Source organism: Strigops habroptila, chromosome 11, assembly GCF_004027225.2.
Source record: "Strigops habroptila isolate Jane chromosome 11, bStrHab1.2.pri, whole genome shotgun sequence".
NCBI lineage: Eukaryota > Metazoa > Chordata > Aves > Psittaciformes > Psittacidae > Strigops > Strigops habroptila.
This window is the reverse complement of record NC_046360.1, coordinates 25,983,682-26,003,722: the sequence shown is the minus strand read 5'-3', so window position 1 is coordinate 26,003,722 and position 20,041 is coordinate 25,983,682. Positions and strand designations below refer to the sequence as shown.

The 20,041-nt window shown below is 49.0% G+C and overlaps 1 protein-coding gene across 4 annotated transcripts in view; it reads right to left on the bottom strand.

Annotated features, from left to right (window-relative positions):
* Window positions 1-19,789, bottom strand: part of FLNB (filamin B) — a 71,569-nt gene extending 51,780 nt beyond the window's left edge. For 3 of the 4 annotated variants that reach the window (XM_030501066.1, XM_030501063.1, XM_030501065.1), the window contains exon 1: window positions 19,368-19,731. In XM_030501066.1, coding sequence (XP_030356926.1) covers window positions 19,368-19,716 — 349 coding nt within the window. In that variant the 5' untranslated portion in view covers window positions 19,717-19,731. Of the gene's footprint in view, window positions 1-19,367 lie in introns of all 4 variants that reach the window. The other variant, XM_030501064.1, reaches the window with a different exon arrangement.
* Between the last annotated feature and the right edge of the window lie 252 nt (window positions 19,790-20,041).

Below are 20,041 nucleotides of genomic sequence, written 5' to 3'. Positions count from 1 at the left end.
CCTCAGACCAGTACTTGGGAGGACTTCGGCTCAACTGGAGACACAGACAACCAGCTTTAGAAGTGCCATCTAGAACAGCCAAAGAGTGAGGGGTTTTGAGGGTTTCATTTGGGTTTTTTCATTAGAACAAAGAATTTTGGGCTGTTACATGCAAGTCCTCCTGACACACTGCTGTGGACTCCAAATTTTTTAATACTTTTAGTGACCACTTTCAGATGGTCTGCAAGTTATCATGGCTAGACACATGATCCTAAACCAGCAAGAAGCAGAAAAAGCAGAAACACTCAAGTTTGGGTTTAACACAAACCTTCATTCCCACCTATGCTGTTCAACATGCATTTTAGCTTCAGTAACTCCAACTCTAACTTGCTTTTCTCCTCTAACAGTACCCGATGGCAATCCAATGTCAACAAAACAGCAACTGCCATCAAACAAGATGCAGCCCTTGTCCAGCTGCACGCAGGAAGAAGCCGCCTGCAGGGTCAGGCTGCAGCCCGCCTGCTGCCGAGAGGTCCTGGCGTCGGGATGCAGCTCGACACAACCTGCCGACCAGGCTTAAGCTGTTCTGCAGAATCAACACCAGCACTGAACAAGCAAGCACTCAGTCTTCTGTGAAAAAGAAAAGCCTATATATAGCCTACAACATTAAGTTTTATGTAGGAGTATCCTGCTTCTTAGTCAGCTATTAGAATTTAAGTGCCTGCCTGGTAGGGTGATGAGGAAAACAGACTGAACCAGAGCTCGTTTGCTTCCCCCATCACACCTCTGAGTCTAGATTGTAATTCTTACCATTTTATTATCCTATTAACTAAGTGGCAAGTGGCCCAAAAAAATGGATTATGGCAATTCCATAGGCCAGCATTACACACCACCAGTCTCAAGTTTTGAAAGGGAACCAAGTTGTAACTGCTCAGGCTGATTTATAATTGTTGCTCTATACTAAAAATTAATATGATATGTTACACTTGGACTGTTAATATCATGCTCCTTAAAGCACAAAGGAAGATGTTAAAGTGCCTAGCTTTCAGCCAGCAGCGTGACTAACCTGAGCCAGCAATACGACCATCTTGAGACAAACGTGTGTCATTTTTATGACTTGGGCCACAAAATACTTCCCAACCCAACCCACCAAGTGGAAAACTGCCAGCACTGCAGAGCTTGGTCCTCTGTATCTGTGCTTGCAGCTGCCCCAGGAGCAAGTGCCAGAACTGAAACCTGGCATTGATTTGAAGGCTGCAAGTTCATCTACTCCAGCAGAGAACCCTCTATGTGGAGTACATGGCTTGAATTATATGACCTTCACTAGGTCTCTTCAAAACTAATTATTCTACAATTAAAAAAAAAAACAACCACCAATGTTACAAACAAGTTTGAGAGTAGTATCTTTTGCTCATGCGCAAGCCTGCTTTGCATGAGATTAAGCACAAGAACTGTGGCAGTGCTCCTTGAACCCTGCCCTAGAGCAGAGCTGCAAGTCATTTTCTGTTGGACAATTAGTGGAAACAAGATAAGCTACCAAAGCAGACGGCTTCCTTACTAAACTGAGCTAGCAATATAGACTGCTCAAAGTCTTGTGAAACAAACGAAGGACTGAAAAAGCAACTTCTGAGTGGTAAATTTCTTTTTTAAAGCAGTTTCTTGGTTGAGGCTGCAGTCAACATTGTCCTGTTCACAGTCTGGGCAAAGTCATTCAGAAGTTCTGCTGTTGATCTTTGCACGACATCTGCGTCCAGCTTCTCTGAAAGTGCTCACTCTGTCCAATCTTGATGTTTTCCCTACTTAAAATTCTGTTTTATGCACTATATGGAAGAAGAACCCAAGATGCATGCTCCTTTAATACCACACAAAGGAGCGGTCTCAGCAGCAGCCCTTAGTCCTTATTTCCAGACATTGAAGGAAGTTGGTATAGCACACAAAGTTCATCTCAGTTACGGATCATTTATGTAGACACTGTAGGAATTTTAAATCCCTATATGTTGAAGTTTCCAAGCATTGCCCCACCTCTAATTATTCTCATCTACTGTTAAACAGTTATAGCAGTTGGGGGACAGAAAAAATAAGCTCTCTTTAGGGCTTAATCTTCTGCAACAGTGAGAACTCCACACTGACCAGAGCTCTTCGAAAGCTCTGCTCTGCACTGCATGCATGCCAAACAGAAGTATGCAGATGAGATGGAGCTGAGCAAGCTGCCTAAGGAAATTCTTTGCTGAAGCACACAGTATGTGTTCACAAGCTTACCACGCCTGCTAAAGACATTAGCGGCATCCTCTGTAGGGATAATACATCTTTAAATCAATTACACGGGTTCCTCTGTGCTTTAAGAACATACTGCAACCATTTCCTCCAGAGACCCTTAAGCCCAGGTCCACCTCGCAGCTTCTTGGGGCTCGGCCCATAGCTGTTGCCTGGCCACATGCAGCCAGCTTGGGCTGTGAAAAGCACAGGCTGTGCTTATTGCACACAGTTGGCACCGGGGCAGCTGAACTCAGGCCAGTTTTGTGGATTCCTAGCTGTGACCTGCCAGCCTCTAACAGCAACATGCTCTAGCCCCATTGCTTCCCTGCTTCTCAGCAGTGTTTGCAGCCAGTGCTGTGACCCGTAGCAGAGCTGTTTCTCAGCATCCAGCCTACCTGCATACCACATGCTTTCAGGTCATTCGCACCCAGCTTAGCTCCTGTGCCCTGCCAAGGCTCAGCCAGTGGCCAGCTTCACTAATGAGCCTCACTCAGGACATTCATCACCTGAGGAAGCGTATCTTCAGGAAGTGTAAGTAAGTGATACACCATGTACACAGCAGATCCACTAAGCTTTTTCCAAGGTGATTTTTTCAGAAGAATGCCATTTCACTAGAGGGCTGTAAGAACAGTAACTGAGTTTTGATCTGGGCACAGGCAGAAGGATGGAAAAAGTGACAGGCTTTTATTTTTTGCAAGGGAATGAAAATCAATTTTCCTCTATGCTTACCAGTGTGTCTGGTTATTAAAAAATAAAGTAAGATTCCTTTGTGAGACTCATCTTAGGATTCAAAAGATTAAACGTTACAATTCAGAGGTTTTTAAATAGTTTTTACTTCAATTGGATTTGAAACCATTCAGATCAGAGAGCTTCAGGCCATTAGTGCATCCACCACCTTGTACTGTCTACTGGTGCACGTTGGGCTTCTGGAAAGGGTCTCTTATGAGGTGGAACAGGCAACTGTAAAATTAAGTTCAAATCCAGTCCTTTCAGTGCAGGTTTGGCAAGAAAAAAAAAAAAACATACAGACTTTTAATATAGAAAATAATAAAAAGAATCAAGCCAGTGAAGCTCAAAGAGTGAAGTACAGATTAAAATAGTTCTGCCCGACTTCTTAATGGGCATCCAGAGACCACTTACATCTCACATCCATAAGAGAAAGGCATAACATGAAGCAAGTTAAAGCCAGCAGTGTAACAGCAACAGCAACCAACCCAGCTTCTCCAAGAGAAACTGAAAACACCCAGGAGGGCTGGAAGAAGTCAAGAATTTCAAAATGAGGAATTGTTAGGCTGGGTGGGGAAAAAAGTCAAACTGTGGGTGGCTTATGATCAAATTCCTTAATACTTTCAGTCTGAACACACCTAGGGCTTCTGTTGCCTTAAGAGCCATATACCAAGTTATAGATATGAGAAAGTAAGAGTGTTGATTTTGTGTTCAGGAAAAGCCTGAGGCAGGAGTGTTAGTGCACATCCAACTGTTGCCACAAGTGCTCCTGGGAAGCATCTCCACCACTAGCACATGGAGGGCTCCATGGTGCCTGCACACTGCCGGGACGGGATTAGCAGCGAGTGAGGATGCAACACAGGAGAATAAGAGCTGCCATTCACGCTGGCTGTTTCAGACTTGGTTTCTCACTGCCAAGCAGGTCCCCGCTCGCAGCTGCAGGACTGCGGTGCAGATACCCAGCCGAGCCACATACAGGAATGCTGCGCTAATTATTCCAGATCCTTTTCAGGGGAGGGGAAAAGAAGGGAGTGTGAATGTTCAGCCTTTGTACAGCAGCAAGTTTCCATGAGTGCCGCTTTGTTCGCAGCGAGCGAGCCCCTCGCCAGCTCCACACGGCAGCCCGCCAGGCGCCACCACCACGCTGACCCCGAAACCTCGGCCCGCTAACCGGCACAGCCATGGGGCACCGAAATGCTCCCCACTGTGGGAACCCCCCATGCCCATGGAAAAGCGGGTTCTGGCTGTCCCAAGCGCGCAGGGCCTGCCGCGGCACGCCGCCGTCCATGACATCATTGCCAAAACCGCCTCGACAATGGGCCCTGTGAGCGCGGCCCCCCGCGCCCAGCAACGCGCATTCCCCGCGGCTGAGCTCATCCCAGCGCCCCGCCGGTGCCGGTCCTGGCCCCGGTAGTGGCCGGGACACCGCGGCTCGCCTCTGCCACGAATGGCGGATGCGCCCCACGCTGTTAAGTCCCCTCGACTGCAGAGCTCTGCATTTCGGGGCAGGAACGAGTGGCCGCCGGGCAGCGGGGCAGGAACAGGGCTGCAGCCCCTTCATGCCTCACCAGGCAAAGGGACATTCCTGCTCCTCACCGGCTCATAGTGCACAGCAACCCCCCCCATCCTCCAGGACAGCATGGCTGGCAGCATCCTAGAGAGCGGGTGCACTGACCCCACGGGCAACAGGCAGCTTGGGAATGTTCCCAGAAAAGGCCAGGCAGCATGGGATCAGCCGTGGGAAGGGCTACAGGCCTGGACCCGCGCTACCGCTCACCCCCCCGCCCCAGGGTCAAGCACCGGAGGAGGGAAGCACCGGGAAGCACGAGGAAGCAATGGGGACAGGGCAACGTACGCTGCCCCCGTGCTGGTTAATCATTCAGGAATGACTTGTCAAGGGAAGTCCCTGCAGTGGGGAGTGAACATGCGGGAAAGTGGATTTCTGTTAAATGAGGGAGGGAAGGCGGGGGGTGGAGCGGAGGCGTCCTGCCTTTGCCACACTGCTGAGAAATGCTTGGCTCGGATTTTGAAACCAAGTGACAGGAGACAAACTACACCTCCCTCCTCTGGGCATGGCATGGGAGTGAAAGGGGAATGATTCTGTGCCAGGTCTCTGCTCCTCAGGGGTCAGTACATTTATTCCCATGGCACAGCAAGGCTTCGCCTTCCCATCAGAGCAGGCAGCTACACCCAAATCAGCAACAGCACTACCCAATTCACAGGAAACAAGTTTCACCTTAAGACACATGAAAATTTTAGTCAAATGCAAAGCTGCCTAAGCTTAGCACAAAATACTTGTGTGGGAGTCTTGATAAACTCGAGGTTGTTACTTCACACACACAAACAAAGCAGCACCTCCTCACAACACACGGTGTGCTTCCACAAGCGGAAAGCCAAGCCTTGATCAACAAGGCTGCACAGATAAAAGCAGCTGTAGAGTCAGAATCCTACAAGTATAAGAACTGTCTCTGAAGCCTGCGAGTGCTGTAACCACCTCTGCAGAATTAAGGTAATCCTAAATCTCACCAGGTCACCTCAGGTTGCTTCAAGGTTAAAAACCTGGCTAGTTCTTACAAAGACCTCCCAGGGTTGGCAGGGGCATTAGGTGACAAGTCCTTAGCACTGTGTTGTATTTTATATTACTAAAGGTTACCAAGCTTCAGTGCAGGGAACCAACAAGAATATCCACCCTCAGGCACCAGCGTGCATTGGAGATGGAAAAGGTGCAAGAGATGAAGCTGCAAAGAAAACCCCACCTCAGTGAGGCTGAAGAGCAATGAGTAATTCAGAGGTTTCCAGACACCAGAGTGACCTCTGCATTACTGAAGAGCATGTTTACTCACACTGGGTGTAGGTCAAGATAGTTATAAGAAACAGCATGTAAAATCCTGCTGAGATAAATGAGCCCATTCAGATAGGGCTGCCTATCATCATCTGTGCAGTAGACACCAGGCACGAAAGCTGCAATGGATGGAGTTTCTGAGGCCAAAACCAACACATTAGAAATTATCAGAAGTGATTACTGTTTGGGGAAATCCTTGGCCACAACAGACACCAAGATTCAGTTTTTCCATCTGCAACCAGAATTGCTGTACTGACTGTGATTCACTGTGCACAGGGCTGTCTGAAGGAAATCCCCATTCATGCAGCCCTGCACTGCTCGACCCATCTCCACTCCACACTGCAGCACCAAAGAGCTCAGGATTGGAGCATACTTTGTGGTCTGAGTTTGGTGAGACATCAGAAAATACCCTGCCAGTTACTTCAGCTACACAAGAGATTTGTGGTTTGTCTTGGTTTTGATAGTCTCTCATTCTGAGCACCTTACAGCACTGCTCCACACAGGTTTGTTCTGAAGTATTTAAGCACGAATACCCTGTTAGAGATGCTCAGTAGCTTAGTGACAAAGTTATTCCAGAATTTATCAGCAGGTAAGCTATCTCTGTCCTACCATTTCACTGAGAAACAATAGGAAAGGTAATTAATCTCTAACATGCTATGCTGGTTTTGGTTGGGATAGACTTAATTTTCTCCATACTAGCTTGTACTGGCTCTGTTTTGGATTTGTGCTGAAAACAGTGTTGATAACACAGGGATGCTTCAGTGATTGCTGAGCAGCACTTAAACAGCCAAGGCCTTTCCTGACCCTCACCCAACCAGCGAGGAGGCTGGGGGTGCACAGGAGTTGGGAGCTTACCCAAGTGACCCAAGGGATAATCCATACCTTAGGACATCATGCTCAGCATATAAAGCTGGGGAAAAAAGAAGGAAGAGGGAGGACATTGGAGTGATGGTGGTTGTTGTCCCTAGTCACTGTTACACACGACAGAGCCCTGCTTCCCTGGAGATGGCTGAACACCTGCCTGACCATGGGAAGCAGTGAATTAGTTCCTTGCTTTACTTATTAAACTGTCTTTATCTCAACCCATGAATTTTCCCTCTTTTGCTCTTCTGAAGCTCTCCCCATCCCACCGGGGGAAGCGAGTGAGTGGCTGTGTGGGGCTGAGTTGCCAGCTGGGGTTAAACCATGACATGTGGAATTGTACCCTACTGCAGATAGGAACAGCCGCTTTGGAAATCCAACATCTGAGCCATTTCAACACTTCACTTACATCCAGACATAAGTACTCAGCATCGAAAGCAGCCCCACACCACACACTGCACAGAAGATGTGAGGATGCTCAGGGCAGTTGCACAAACACACGCATCCACCGTGCATCCCTGCAGTCCTGGCAGACACTGTTGCTTTTCCATGACCACTATGAAGAGGTCTTGATGCTGTTGTGTGTAAGCCAGCTAGATGTTAATTCTTCATGAGCTTTCACATACAGACACCCACCCTCCCCTCCTGGAAACCACAACCATGCCTCTCCAAGAAGGAAGAAGGCCACTTTCTTCTAACTTTTAACTAAAAAATACTCAGTGAAGAATACTTCAAGAAGCAACTGCTTCTTGAAGGAGGAAGCTTTCCCCTCTTTGTGACGAAAGCAGTGAAGTCATTTGAACATATTTTCGTATACTTGTGCAACCCAGCAGTAAACACACTTCCATCTGCACATAGCACAAGGCTCGCCCCTGCACGATCGAGATTGAAGCCCTGTGTTTAACATCCCACACAGGATAGCTCTGTGTTTATATGGTTTCAGCTACAAGCCGCTAACGTAACGAATAGGCACTTGGCTTGAGGCCCAGGTAATTTACCCAACAGTGGCAGCCACTATCAGACAGACCTCTTTTGAGTGGAGCTTTCATGAGCAGGAGAGCAGTGGTGAATCTGCAGAGGCACAGTCTGCATGGGTGGTCTCTGAGCACCTTAAAGAGGACCATATGGGACTAATGGTACAGCTTGAGCACATATTAGCCACAGCTGTGCAATGCTTGTGCAGACTATGTACCCACTCCTCCCACCCAAACACACCACACAGCAAAGCTTTGCTTCAGATGTGCGAGTTTTGCATCTCCCTGAGCAGCCCAAGGGAGCCGCCGTGTGTCACACCAGTCGCCACAGGCTGGCCAGCGCCAGCCCCTGGAGCTGCTCTCTAGCACGTGTGTCCTGTGCCATGGGCTCTGCTTGGGTCATGCTCCTGCAGGCTGCTCCTCACAAGAGGCAGAAGCAGCTCTACTCAGTCTAATCCAACTTTGTCAGGAGCTGCTCAGCCATAACAGGCTCTGGCTGCTAACAGCACTTCTGAGCTAGCCAGCACTCAGAGGGATACCACCTTTCCTCTCCAGAGGCTGGACTTCAAATCTTCCAACTTCAAGGCTTCGCAGAAGTCTTTCCAGACTTCACAAGCTCGCAGCTCTCTCCCTGGTCTTCAGGGACAGCACTGCACCACACACATGCTGACTGAGCAGGGTGCAGGCAATTACCCAAATCCTCACCAGATGCAAGACCTCATTTTCAATCTGCAGCCTCACATTGTTCACATTTGCAAGCCTATTGTATTTCACATTTTTAGCTCAACACAAAAAAATAAAGCACTGGCTCTAGGGGCAGTTTTGCTAGAGCTGGAATAGTTGCAGCGATGCTCCAAGCTACACTGCTCTGTCTGATCTCCCATACCCCTTCCAGCTACTTATCACTTAAGTACAGCATTAGGCCACCTCATTTGTTATCAATTCCTCCATTTCACCATGAAAAATGTTTAGTAACATGCTATTACCTCCGTCCAGGCAGGACAAGAGCCCCATAGGTGTTTGTCGTACTCCTAGATGAAGACAGCTGCTCCTTTCAACTTCTACATTTGAGTTTGAATACTCTTGTTGTCCAGGTACTGCTTCAGAAGCCCAAGCTACTTTTTTTTTTTTTTTTTTTTTTTACATACAGAGTATGAAATATTCTGCAGCTTGTTAAAACCTATGTATGTTTAAGTAGTAAAGCTGGTTAATTAAAATATTTAAGCTTCCTCTGCCTTAGGCAGATTTTTCAACCAGTAGTTGCAGCAGTTCATATGAAGCAGTTCAATTCTCCTCCTTGCAATTAAAAACTGTTAAAGTTATAGTTTTCAATTCTTTATCTATATCAGAAGAGGTATTTCTTTAAACACAGAACTCAGCTAGGCTACAAAACCACAGCAAACTTTAAAGTAGAGTTGCTGAAGTAGGGCTTTATGTGGCCTCCCTGCAAGAGTCAGGGCTTTCCAGCTGGGAAAGCCCAAACATCTCCAGTGTTACCAGGGCCTGAACTAGCAGCTTCTCACTGGAGTCTGCTGTTCTGGTGCTTTCATGGCAGAGCAAGCCATCCCCATGAGCTGACCCTCACAGAGTAGCTCCAAACCATTTCCTGCCAGAAAGCAGTATATTGGGATCTACTCAAGTGAGGATCCCAGCAGCAATGTGGTTAATTCTCTGGGACAAGATCTTTGCAATGTCCTTGTCCAGGAGTCCCACATGCTCCTATCTCTATAACTGCATATATCTGCAACTCATTAGTGTGCTCACTAATGCTCACTTAGCAGCTACTAATCATCCAGTGTGACAGTACCAAGAGCAGGGCTGGGCTGCTCCACTTTACAGCGGCAGTGAGCCAAATCCAGCGGTGCTTCTTCACTCTTACATTTTGGGGGAGAACCTGAACCACTGGAAGACTGTCTCAGGCTTTTCTACCTTTTGGGGGATGCAAAACATATAATGGCTACCTGCGAGCCATGCCTGCTTCTGCAATGCCTCGGGAAGCCCCAGGGTATGCTGCAGGTCAGGGCCATCGGGATCTGAAGGCACTCCTTGGTCCTTGATTGTGTGGCCCCTCAAGTAGACATCTCGCTTGGTCTTTTGTGACTTGATTGAGCTGGCAATCCTATCTCTTGCTCACTATTCAGGTTAGCTCAGGGGAATACTATTAGCGCAGGAGCTGATTTATCAATATGCAGCCAACCTCTGCTAGCTGGGGTCTTCTCTGACAGCAGCTGTATTGGGTTGTGGCAAGAGCTACTCTCCTCTCTTTGGCCACCCATATTCGATGTAGCTGTTCAGTTGTCCAGCACACATGGTGAATCCTCTGTTCAGTGTCAGATTCACTTCAGCCAGCACTGCACACCATGGGCCTACACAACCACAAAGCATTGAGAGAGCATTAAGATGGCACTGCTATAGAGGGTCCTGTGGTCCCAGTTTAAAAGCCTCCATGTGTTTGTCCTGACATCTGACAGCCACAGGGTCCAGCACTGCTGAGCTTGGGCTGTGGCACTGGAAGTCACCACAAATTTCCTTTGCAGTCACCAGCCTAGTGCTTCTATTTCTTCATAGCTGCAGTTTCACCACAAGCCTAAAAGAGTTACCAAAAGAAATAATCCTCAGAGACAATTAAAGCTGTTTCTATTTGACTTTTAATTAGATCATTGATTTTGTTCAAGCAGTTACATAAGGTATCAAATATTTACATGCAGCCACACTGTTAATCAACAGCCGGAACAAAACTGAAACAACACGATTAGCATCCTAAGTCTTCCCACAGCCAGTCTGCTCAGACACCAACTCTTCCCCCACAGGGGAATTTGATAACAAGCCACAGATGAGCAAGTGACAACTGCTCAGAGACCCACCACAACTAGCAGTGGCACAGCAAACAGCAGCTCCACAGTGGCATTCCAGTGTTGGAGCAGGCTCAAAAGCGCCTGGGCTTTGGAATGTCTGGGAGACTGACAAGCAGAATTACTCCAAGTCTTGCAACGAGAAGGAAACCCTACAGAAATTCACTGTCTAGCCATGACGCTGAAGTACCACTTGGTATCTTGCGCCATCAAGATGACAGTTAGACACCACCTTGTTTAGCAAGCCATTGTTCCCTATTCTGTAGTAAGGATCACAAGCAGACAGATTAATCCAAGATTTGTATCTCACACCATAACCGATACAAGATGCATTTGTTATACTGCCAGTTCCCAGCCAGGAAGATGCACCAAACAAATGCAGGACCCTGCACATACCTCCCAGCTCAGACTCTTCACTCCCATAGTCCAAGCCCAGAGGGATCTGCTGCTACCACTCACCCTTAAAGGGATAATCTGCACAAAGGTAAAGGAGACCTCCAAGACTACTCATCCATGGGTTAGCCTTGAAACCTAAACTAGCTCCAGGACTTGGCTTGCCAGTATTTGCCTATGGGAAGTCCACTAAACCTGCTGTACCTACTGCTCCAAGGTTGTTGTGAGAAAAGAGAATGTAAAACAGTTAATTATACCAATTAAAGGAAGCATAGATAGAACACATTAGTATCTAGCCAAGAGGTACAGTATTTCCTCTTTTGTGTTTGAATAACCTTCAGATGCACGTACCACGGGTGTTTGCTCAGAGCAGCTCTGTACACTGTGTCTTCTACTGCAGGGCTCCAGAGGAGACTTTCAAAGCTTGTTTATACAACTCACCAGTTGCCACCTACAGCTCGCTTTGGGCCCACCAAGCACGACAGTGCCCTTTAATATAAGCTCAGAAACACAGACACATACATTGTCTCCTCACAAGAGCAGACACAGACTAATCAAAACCAGTAGGCAGCCAGAGGCGCCCAGCACAGCCAGAGATCACTGTGGGTTGCAAGCAGTGAAAGAGAGCCAGCCGCCAGCATCCCACCCCAGGTCAGGCTGGGGCAGCCCCCAGGTCCCGACACGCTCACAGCACCTATGCAGGACACAGCAATGGCATTTCAGAGCAGCATTTAACAGCTCATCTCGCAGGCAGGCGGTTTGAAGTGCACCCCAGATTTCAGCACAAGAAGCGGGTGGAAATGCACAGGCTGGCAGGAAGGGTGGCTCCACGGCTTTCAGTTACTGCTCTGCAGCAGAGCCGCAGCACACAGAGCCTGCGGCCAGCGTTGAAAACACTTGAACCCCACCCAGGATTGCAGAAAACAGCAAGAGCCTCCCTAACAGCATGGGGAGAGCACAGGGCTGCTCACAGCCTCTGCCTGGTTGCTCAGCACAGCACCCAGCCATGCAAGCCCCATCTGCAGCAATGCACAGCCTGCTAGCGTGTGCTCGGGCAATGCCAGGACATGCTGCTGTGACAGCCCTTGCCCAAGTTCTCTCTCCCAGCAGGCAGGCTGGGTGTCAGCATGGCAGTCTGTCTGTGCCCACCTCACCCTCAGAGGACACACAGCCTGGCCAGCTCATGCTGGAGTAATTCAATGCTCTGACAAATAAATGCGTCATGATTTACGGCATGCTCTGAAGCCAGGGAGAAGGAGCCGCAGTCCATGATGTCATAGCAGCCCACAGCCACTTTTGTGCTATTACTGGGTAACACTGGCAGGGACTCCCCTCATGCAACCTGCTGCTGCTGTTAGGTAAGAGCAGCTTGTCCCTTCTGTGAGAAAGATCCCAGCCTCGGTGTTCAAAGCTCAGCCACTTCCAGCTTACCAGACTGGTCAGTAAAACTTGCTGTATTTCAGTGACACTGAGAAAACAACTCAGAAATACCTGCTGGATTTATGCTTTAGAGATTGGCTTCTTTCCCATTCAATTAGCTGTCTACTTCCACAAGTCGCAAGCAGAGGACCATCACCTACAGACTTAGAGGAAACATCCCATTAGCAACCAGACAGTGCAACTGTATGTGTGGCCACTCTTCCCAGACAGAGAACCATGGCTTAGAGAGCCACAGCTGCTTTCTTCCAAGAGCAGTATCAGCAGGAGGTCCAAACAACCCAAGCCCACCACACCACGAGAGACAGGATTCAGCTGCTCCATCCTCTGCTCACCCTCAGGCAGCTCCAGGGCAGCGTCTGCTGTGTTACTCAGCACAAGGGAGGATGTGCAAGGCAACCCTTGCTTCCCCAGGGGCTTGGGCAAAGCTTCATTTGGGTGTTGTTTGAAGTGGCCTAGCTTGTTTTCACTAACAAAAAAAGAAAATCCAGTTTATTCTTGTAGTGGTTGTGAGTATTACAGTTGCCATGTACTAGCACAGTAGGAACTAGACACTGCATACATCTCACTATGGATGTTAGACTTCAACTGCTTACAGCAGAAGAGTGTTCACACAAGGAATTGCAATGCATTAGCTAAACCCATGCCCACCAGAGCAGAGTCAATCCTCACTGTGATACGCCAGTTACTATGTAATCACCTCCAAGACTCAAGGCTAGTTGCAGGAGGGACAGAAGGCTGAGGGAGGCTCACAGACGGGTGACCACGTCAGACAGCAGACAACCATCTGGTTATGATACAACATACACCCACTACAAGGCTTTCAAGTACAGGAACTAGGATTTATCTCCTAATGATGACCTGGAAGAAAGCGTCTTCCCTATTAGATTACAGAGCATGGGTCCTTCCTCAGGAGGCACACAAACAGGCAAGAGTGCAAGCTACAGAAACTTTTGCCTTGTGGGGGAAAAAAGCCTGCACCGAGTCACCAGAAGCAAGACCTGGGGGAAAACAACCTCGCTTGAGCATCACTGCATTAACCTGCATAAACAGGCAGAGCTTGCTTAGCCCATTGAAGAGAATCTCAGATCTCTGTTGACTCAACTCTGAACCCAAGGTCAAGCTCCCAGGAAGAGCAAGGGTTGCTCTGCTCACCCCACCCAGGCGGCAGTTGCAAGAAGGGTGGGTGAGTATTCACCTCTACCACACACACTACTAGAGCAGTCCAGGAAAGATAACTGAGCAGCTAGCACAGGTTTCACAGACACAGTGTTTTCATGAGAACTGCTACACTTACTTCTCCAAACACAATGTAAAGGCGCATACCTGTTCCCCCCCACCGTTAGCATGAAGTCAGCCTGCAACAAACAGGCTTGTGAGCAAAGACTGCTCAGATCTCCCTACAAGGATAGGCAGTGCCTTCCCTTAACCTTTTTCCCTATATCTTTTGTTTTGGCTTCTTCCCCCAACAGTTAACACTCAGCTACACGGCATTTCCTTCCTCCAGTATAGACACGCTCGGAACATCTGATGTTGTTTTTGTTGCTGAGTCCAAGCAGATTGCAGCAACGTATCCTCACCTACCAGCACCCACCATGCATGCCCATCACTACCTTGGTGCACCTACAGAAGATGACTCCCCTTCCCCATGGGTAGGTGCTCTGGAACAGGACCACAGTACTATCAGAGTACACACGCACACACACACCCCCCAAGAAAACCTCACAGGAACCTACAGGCTTCTCTACAAAAAGCCTGGCTACCTCACCAAGAGCCAAAGTGAGGCTTGATGCTTTGTAAGCAACAGTCACGGGGACAGGCTCTTCAGGCACACCAGTACCAAGCACTAACAGAGCCAAACCTGGGTTGCTGAGCTTTGCATCTTCATTATTGCAGTAACTTACAGGTCAGGTGCTGTATTCATTAACTGTGTAGCACACCAGGCAGTAGAGGAAGACAGGTCCACAGGCAGGTCCACCTGATGCTGATGGCAGAGACCTGGCAAGTATCACAGTACAGCAGAGATCTATTCACACCAGTATCACCTGCAATGCACCATTTCACTTTGGTGTGCTTGCTCAGCATATGGTCCAAACTTGGCAGGCCCTTGTCCAGGTCCTAAGCTAGCTGCTCATCAAAGCCTGTTTCTGAGGGGCAGAGAAAACAGAATTCCTCTGCAGCCCAGGGGACTCGGAGTTCATTGTTTTATTTCCCATTGCTTGGAGCAGACACTGAACAATACTGGCAATGCAGAAGCATGGCCACACACAAGGCTAACCACGTTCTTAGATTACAGCTGTAGGTTAGAAAAAGAATTATGCTGACCCATTTAGATTTAAACATACCCATGTAAATCAATACAGGACATGGCACTGGAATATGGAGCAGTTAAGACTTCAGTCCTTCTTGAATAGCTGGCACAGTGTTCAGTGCCTTAAATGAAAAAGCTGTTTAGCACATTAGTCTCACTGGTCCTAAGTAATTTTACCTAAGTTTGATCACTTTACAAGTTTCCGCTCATATGTAAAAGAATGCAAGAACAGTCCGTGTAAGCTACCTTAAAATTTCCTGTAACTTGGCGCAAATAGCTCATGCAAAGCCACTTTCTCTTTAGACCAGCAGTCCAACTATTGAAACAGAAGGTTCTGAGGAGACTAACCACCCTCAGAAACTGAAGCCACCTCCAGTCTCCAGTAGTAAGGCCCACTGCCAGTCTATCAAAAATAGGTTTTGAGGGGAAGGATTGTCACATTTCCAAGAAGCAGAAACCTGCTTCCAAGACACACTGGATATTTTCCAGAAAACAGCCTCCAGGGAAGTCACAGGTAAGTGGCAGACAAAATGCAAGAGTATTTTGACTACCTCCTTATGATGTGTTAATAGCACCTGGAGTGGGACAGAGAGAGACCTTAAGTATACACAGGCTGAAAACACATTTTTCTCTTTCCAGTTTTCAAGCACCTAGCTCTAGGCATTACAGGACACCACATTTACCAAGTTGTAAGAGAGCTGAGTTTTCCTCTAGGAATTTATGATTTGCTTCATCACCCTTCAGTGTATCAACAGCCTAGGGAAGAAAGCTGGTATTCAACTACTTTCCTAAAGTATTTCCATGACATACTCTCAGGTCAAGATACTTTCATCTTCATGAGCATGCTGGAGGTCTGCACTATAGAGCACAGTGCATGCATCAAGTACTTGGTCATTAGCCCAAAGCCCATCTGATACACAGGTTAGGCACTGTCAGAAAGAGACATCCCTTCCAAAAGCACTTCTGCAGCTGGGATATCTCAAGACCACCAAAGTCTCCACAAGACAAGTACCAACAGACCATGATGAGAACCCCATCCTCTCCTCACCACCCTCCTGCCATAACTCAACTCCCTTCAGGCACTGCAGTGGGTCTCAGGACTACCACAAAGTCAAACCCAAAAACTAATCACACCACTGTAGCCAAGGCTGGCACCAGATCACAGTGTCACAGCAGCAGAGATGCCACACAGCCTCAGCTGCCCCTGCCCATCCATTTACCTGCATCACCACTTGACATCCTGCAGTTGTGAGGCACTTATCTGGTGAAAGTGCAACCCAGCAAAGAGAAACAACATGTTTTTCAGTTTAATCAATCTGACTGGCAGTCTAAGACTGCAGTTTTACCAAACAAGCCAGCCAGCTGCTTGGCACCCAATACAGGGCTGCTGGGTGAGCAACGGCCATGAGGACACTGCCAACAGGTACTGAACAGCCCCAGAGCATGCACCTAGGACCTGCCAGCTGCAAGCTTGGGTGCAACTTGGCAGGTCACAGCCCGAAACCGCTTGCCAGGCTTCAGACACCAAATGCTTCTGTTTCTAAGTTAAATCAGTTCACTCCTATTGCCTGGTATCAGGCTTTCCATGGGCAAGCTCAAAGCCAAACTAGCTTCAACCCCCCTTTCTCTGCCACTTGCTATGGCTTTTACCAAGGCACACTGTGGGTCTCATACAAAGTAATCTGTGAAGTTGATCAGCTCCTTCAGCCAAGAGCTAAGCCCTTGTGCTCTGCATTCCTGGCATCCTACTCCCCAGTGCCTTGCATATGCCACTCAGCACCCAGGAATCTGCAATTATCTCAGTCTAGCAGACAAATAAAAAGCAAGACTTAACACTTTAACATTCGAGTAGCAGAGCAGCCACCTTGTGTTGAGCAGAAAACTCAATTAGTCACCTGCCCACACAGTAGCTTTTTCAGAGCTTCCAATCCCATCTTTGCTGGATGGCTGTTTTTACAGTAGATCACATACACAGTCAAATCTGCACTGAAGCGAAGGCACTTCATGCCTAGAAGAAAAGCATCCCAAAACAACCCGAAGACTCTGAGCAGAGGCTAAAGAAGAGGTAAGAGCAGGAGGAGAGGTCGGACTCCTAACTGTGCATCAGAAAGGATCATGGTTAAACACTACAAATTTAACTGAATTCTCTGTGTATAGGCAGACTTATTTTAAATGGACAAAAAGTGAATGCCAAAAGCTTGCTACTGAAAAAGTTTAAAAGTGTGGTTGTAGTATAGCAGCAGTAGCTGAGCCATATAATACATGGCTTCCAAAGAGTTCCTGGAAGTTAAATAATAACTGGAACAGGCACCGCATCTACTTAGCAGAGGTCTGATGGCATTATTAATGCCAGAAATCCAGCAGCTGCAGCTGTCAGGTTTTCCCAGCTGATTTGGCTCAGAGCTGGCCCTAAACACCCCAGGCCCTAAAGACCACCCTGGTCATAAAAGTTGTCCACCTAAAAGCCTTTACTGGTACACAGCTCCAGGCCCTGTAACAACTTTGGTTTTGTTCAGCAACACAAAAGAGGCTAAAAACTAGAAACTAAGAGAAGGCCCCAAGTTCTTCAGAACCTGTAGGGAGAAACACAGCAGGGACAAACACAGCAGGGACAGGTAGCCACTCCAGTGGATGCTGCGCCTGCAGGAGACGTGCCACGGGCTTCAGCCCCTTCAACCAAATGAAGCACCACAAGGCTTGCTTTGAACCGTTTTTTTGGAAAGCAAACTAAGGATGTTTTTTCAGGATTGGCTCAATTTACCCAGGCCTGTCCAGTAGAGCTCCTGTGCTACCATTTGGCTCTGGCAGCACAGCACAGATGGAGCTGTGTACCCCTTCATGCAGAGGCCGGGATATGGCAAAGGCACTAGCAGCCTCAGCCATGCCATTCTGCCAAAGCTTCAACTACAAGTTTTTTTTCCAGGAGCTTGGAGTTCAATTTGGTTTTTTTTGTTGGTTTTTTTTTTTTTGTTTTTTGTTTTTTTTGTTTTTTTGTTTTTTTTTTTTTAAAAAACAGCCAACACAATGCCAGCAAGCTGCAAAACAGTTAGACATGTCTTAAAAGATTATGGCCACCCTACAGCTCAGTCTAATCCAGCAAGGAAGCTGTGCTGCTGCAGCAGCGTTTCTAGAAAGGAAGTCACTGGAAGCCAGGCCTGACCAGACTAACCTTGATCTCCCAAACCCAGAGCCCTCGGGAAGTCCCACAGACAAATAGGAAGGCAGCTGGAGCGGCTACATTTTAATAGGGCAAACAATACAATAGGAGGGGAGCACTGAGCTGGTGTTCGTGCTGTGGCTGCGAAGGAGCTATTCCAGTGGCTGAAGTAGAAAGGTGAGCTCTGATGTTAGCAAAAGTAAGCTCAGCCCAGGAGTCCACAGCTGCAACTCGAACCCCACTGTGTGCAAAGGGAATGCATTGCTAAGTAAATAATTAGCACCAGCTCCATTCCCAGCTGCAAGTACACTAGCTGTTTTGCCCTAGGAGGATAATCAGCCTTTCGGGACCCAGCAGTCTGTTTGTCCAAAGCTGATTTTACACATTAGTAGAGAGGAACAACAGGGATTCATCTACTCCACCCAGCCACAGGTTTTCAGAGAGCCAGGTCTTCCCAAAACTGGAAAAGTTTATATTCTCTTGTTACTATAGCTAAAGCCTCTGAAGGGAAACAGCTATCACCTTGGCCAAAAGTTTGAGAACTGAGCAGCACTGCACTCACCCAAATTCAGCTGTGCAATTCATCCAGGCCAGAGTCATCAGGAGGCAGTAATTAGAGTTATCTGGCAAAGAGCTAGAAAAGGCATTCACATTCCTTCCCAGAGATCTCTCAGGCATTCAAATTATTGCTCCACAGACTGCGCTGTGGCCACACCTGAGCTATTCCCCCAACGGTCACCACATGCATTCCTGAGGGATCATCTGCAATTTGACATGCATGGCAACAGCTTTAATTTTCTGAGCTAGCCACCAGTTACCTAGCAATTGCACCCTCCAACTGACAGCCAAACCTAGTGCCAGCCAGCCTGGGCATTAGCTCAAACCACCCATCTCCTGGAGCGAGCAGAGGTCCTTGTACACTCTCTACCTATACAACCTACCACAGCAGAAAGATTATGGAGCAAACGCAATCCTGTTCAAAAGCTGCAACTGTGCTTAGGTAAGCATCTACGCTAATCTGAACACTGGCATCATCTACTGGGCTCTGGTGAGCAATAGAAGTCTCCTTGTTCTCCTACACCAGCTATGGTAACGCCTATCTCTGCACAGCTCACCCATCCCAAGAGACCCAGGCTCCAGCAGCCTGCCAGGGCCCTGGGACCCCTGGTCAGATACAGGGAAACTGGCTGCACAGCGAGAGAACATGCTCTGGTGCTGGGTTTCTTCAGGAAAAGACCTGAGAGGAAAGCCTCACCTATGAAATAGTGACTGAGAAGCCGAGGCAGACAGGAGAGCATTGCCAGCCCCAGCAGCCGGGCTGTGGGACAGCCTCACAGCACACACTGCACACGCAGCTTTAGACCAACACTGCGCTGCACCTCCAAACCTCGCTCTTTGTAGAAACAAAAAGCAGCAACCCCTCAGCTGCCGACTACACAGCCCCGGGGGACCGGCCAGCAGCACGCCGTAGCTGCCCCATGCCCCGACCTCGTCCATGCTCTGTGAGCCAAAGGTCCAGCGCTGGAAGAAACACACAATGAGAAGAAACCTAAACCCGACCCGCTGGGGATGCACTCACCGATGGAGACCAGCTTGATGCTCTCCCGCTCCAGGAACTCGAGGGCCACCGAGACGTTCTCCAGCTGCATCTGTCGGAAGGTGGGCCGCTGGTGGTACTTGCGGTACATGCGCTTCTGGCTGAGCACCTCCAGGAGGGCGATGAGGCGCAGCCCATCGCTCAGGTCGTGCTGCAAGTTGCCGATGCGCTTGTTCACGCAGCGCAAGTGCTCGTTGCACCAGCGGGTGAAGGTGTTCTGCTGGATCCGCTTCCAGGGCGCGTCCTCCGCCAGGTCCTTCTCGGTGGCCGGCATCTCGCCGTCAGGATCAGTCGCTCTGCGCCCGCCCTGGCCCCGCGCCTGCGTGCTCATGGCGCAGCCCCGCTCCGCCTCCTCGATCCGATCCGACCCTCTCCGCTCCGCCCGCGCCCCGCCCGGCCGCGCCCGCCGCCTGCAGGGAGGGAGTGCAGTGCTCAGCGGCCGCCCCGCTCCTGGTCCCGCCGCTGTCTCGGCCCGCCCGCTCCGCGCTGCTCCGCCGCTCCCCGGCTCTGTGCGGGCCCCGCGCCGCCGCCCGGCCTTTATCCTCCGGGAGCGGCACGCCCTCGGCCGCATCAGCCTCCCGCGCCCCGCCGGGGGGGGTGCGCGGGGCCCGGCCGGGAGCGCGCCCGCCTGTCCCTGCCCCTGCGGGAACCGGACC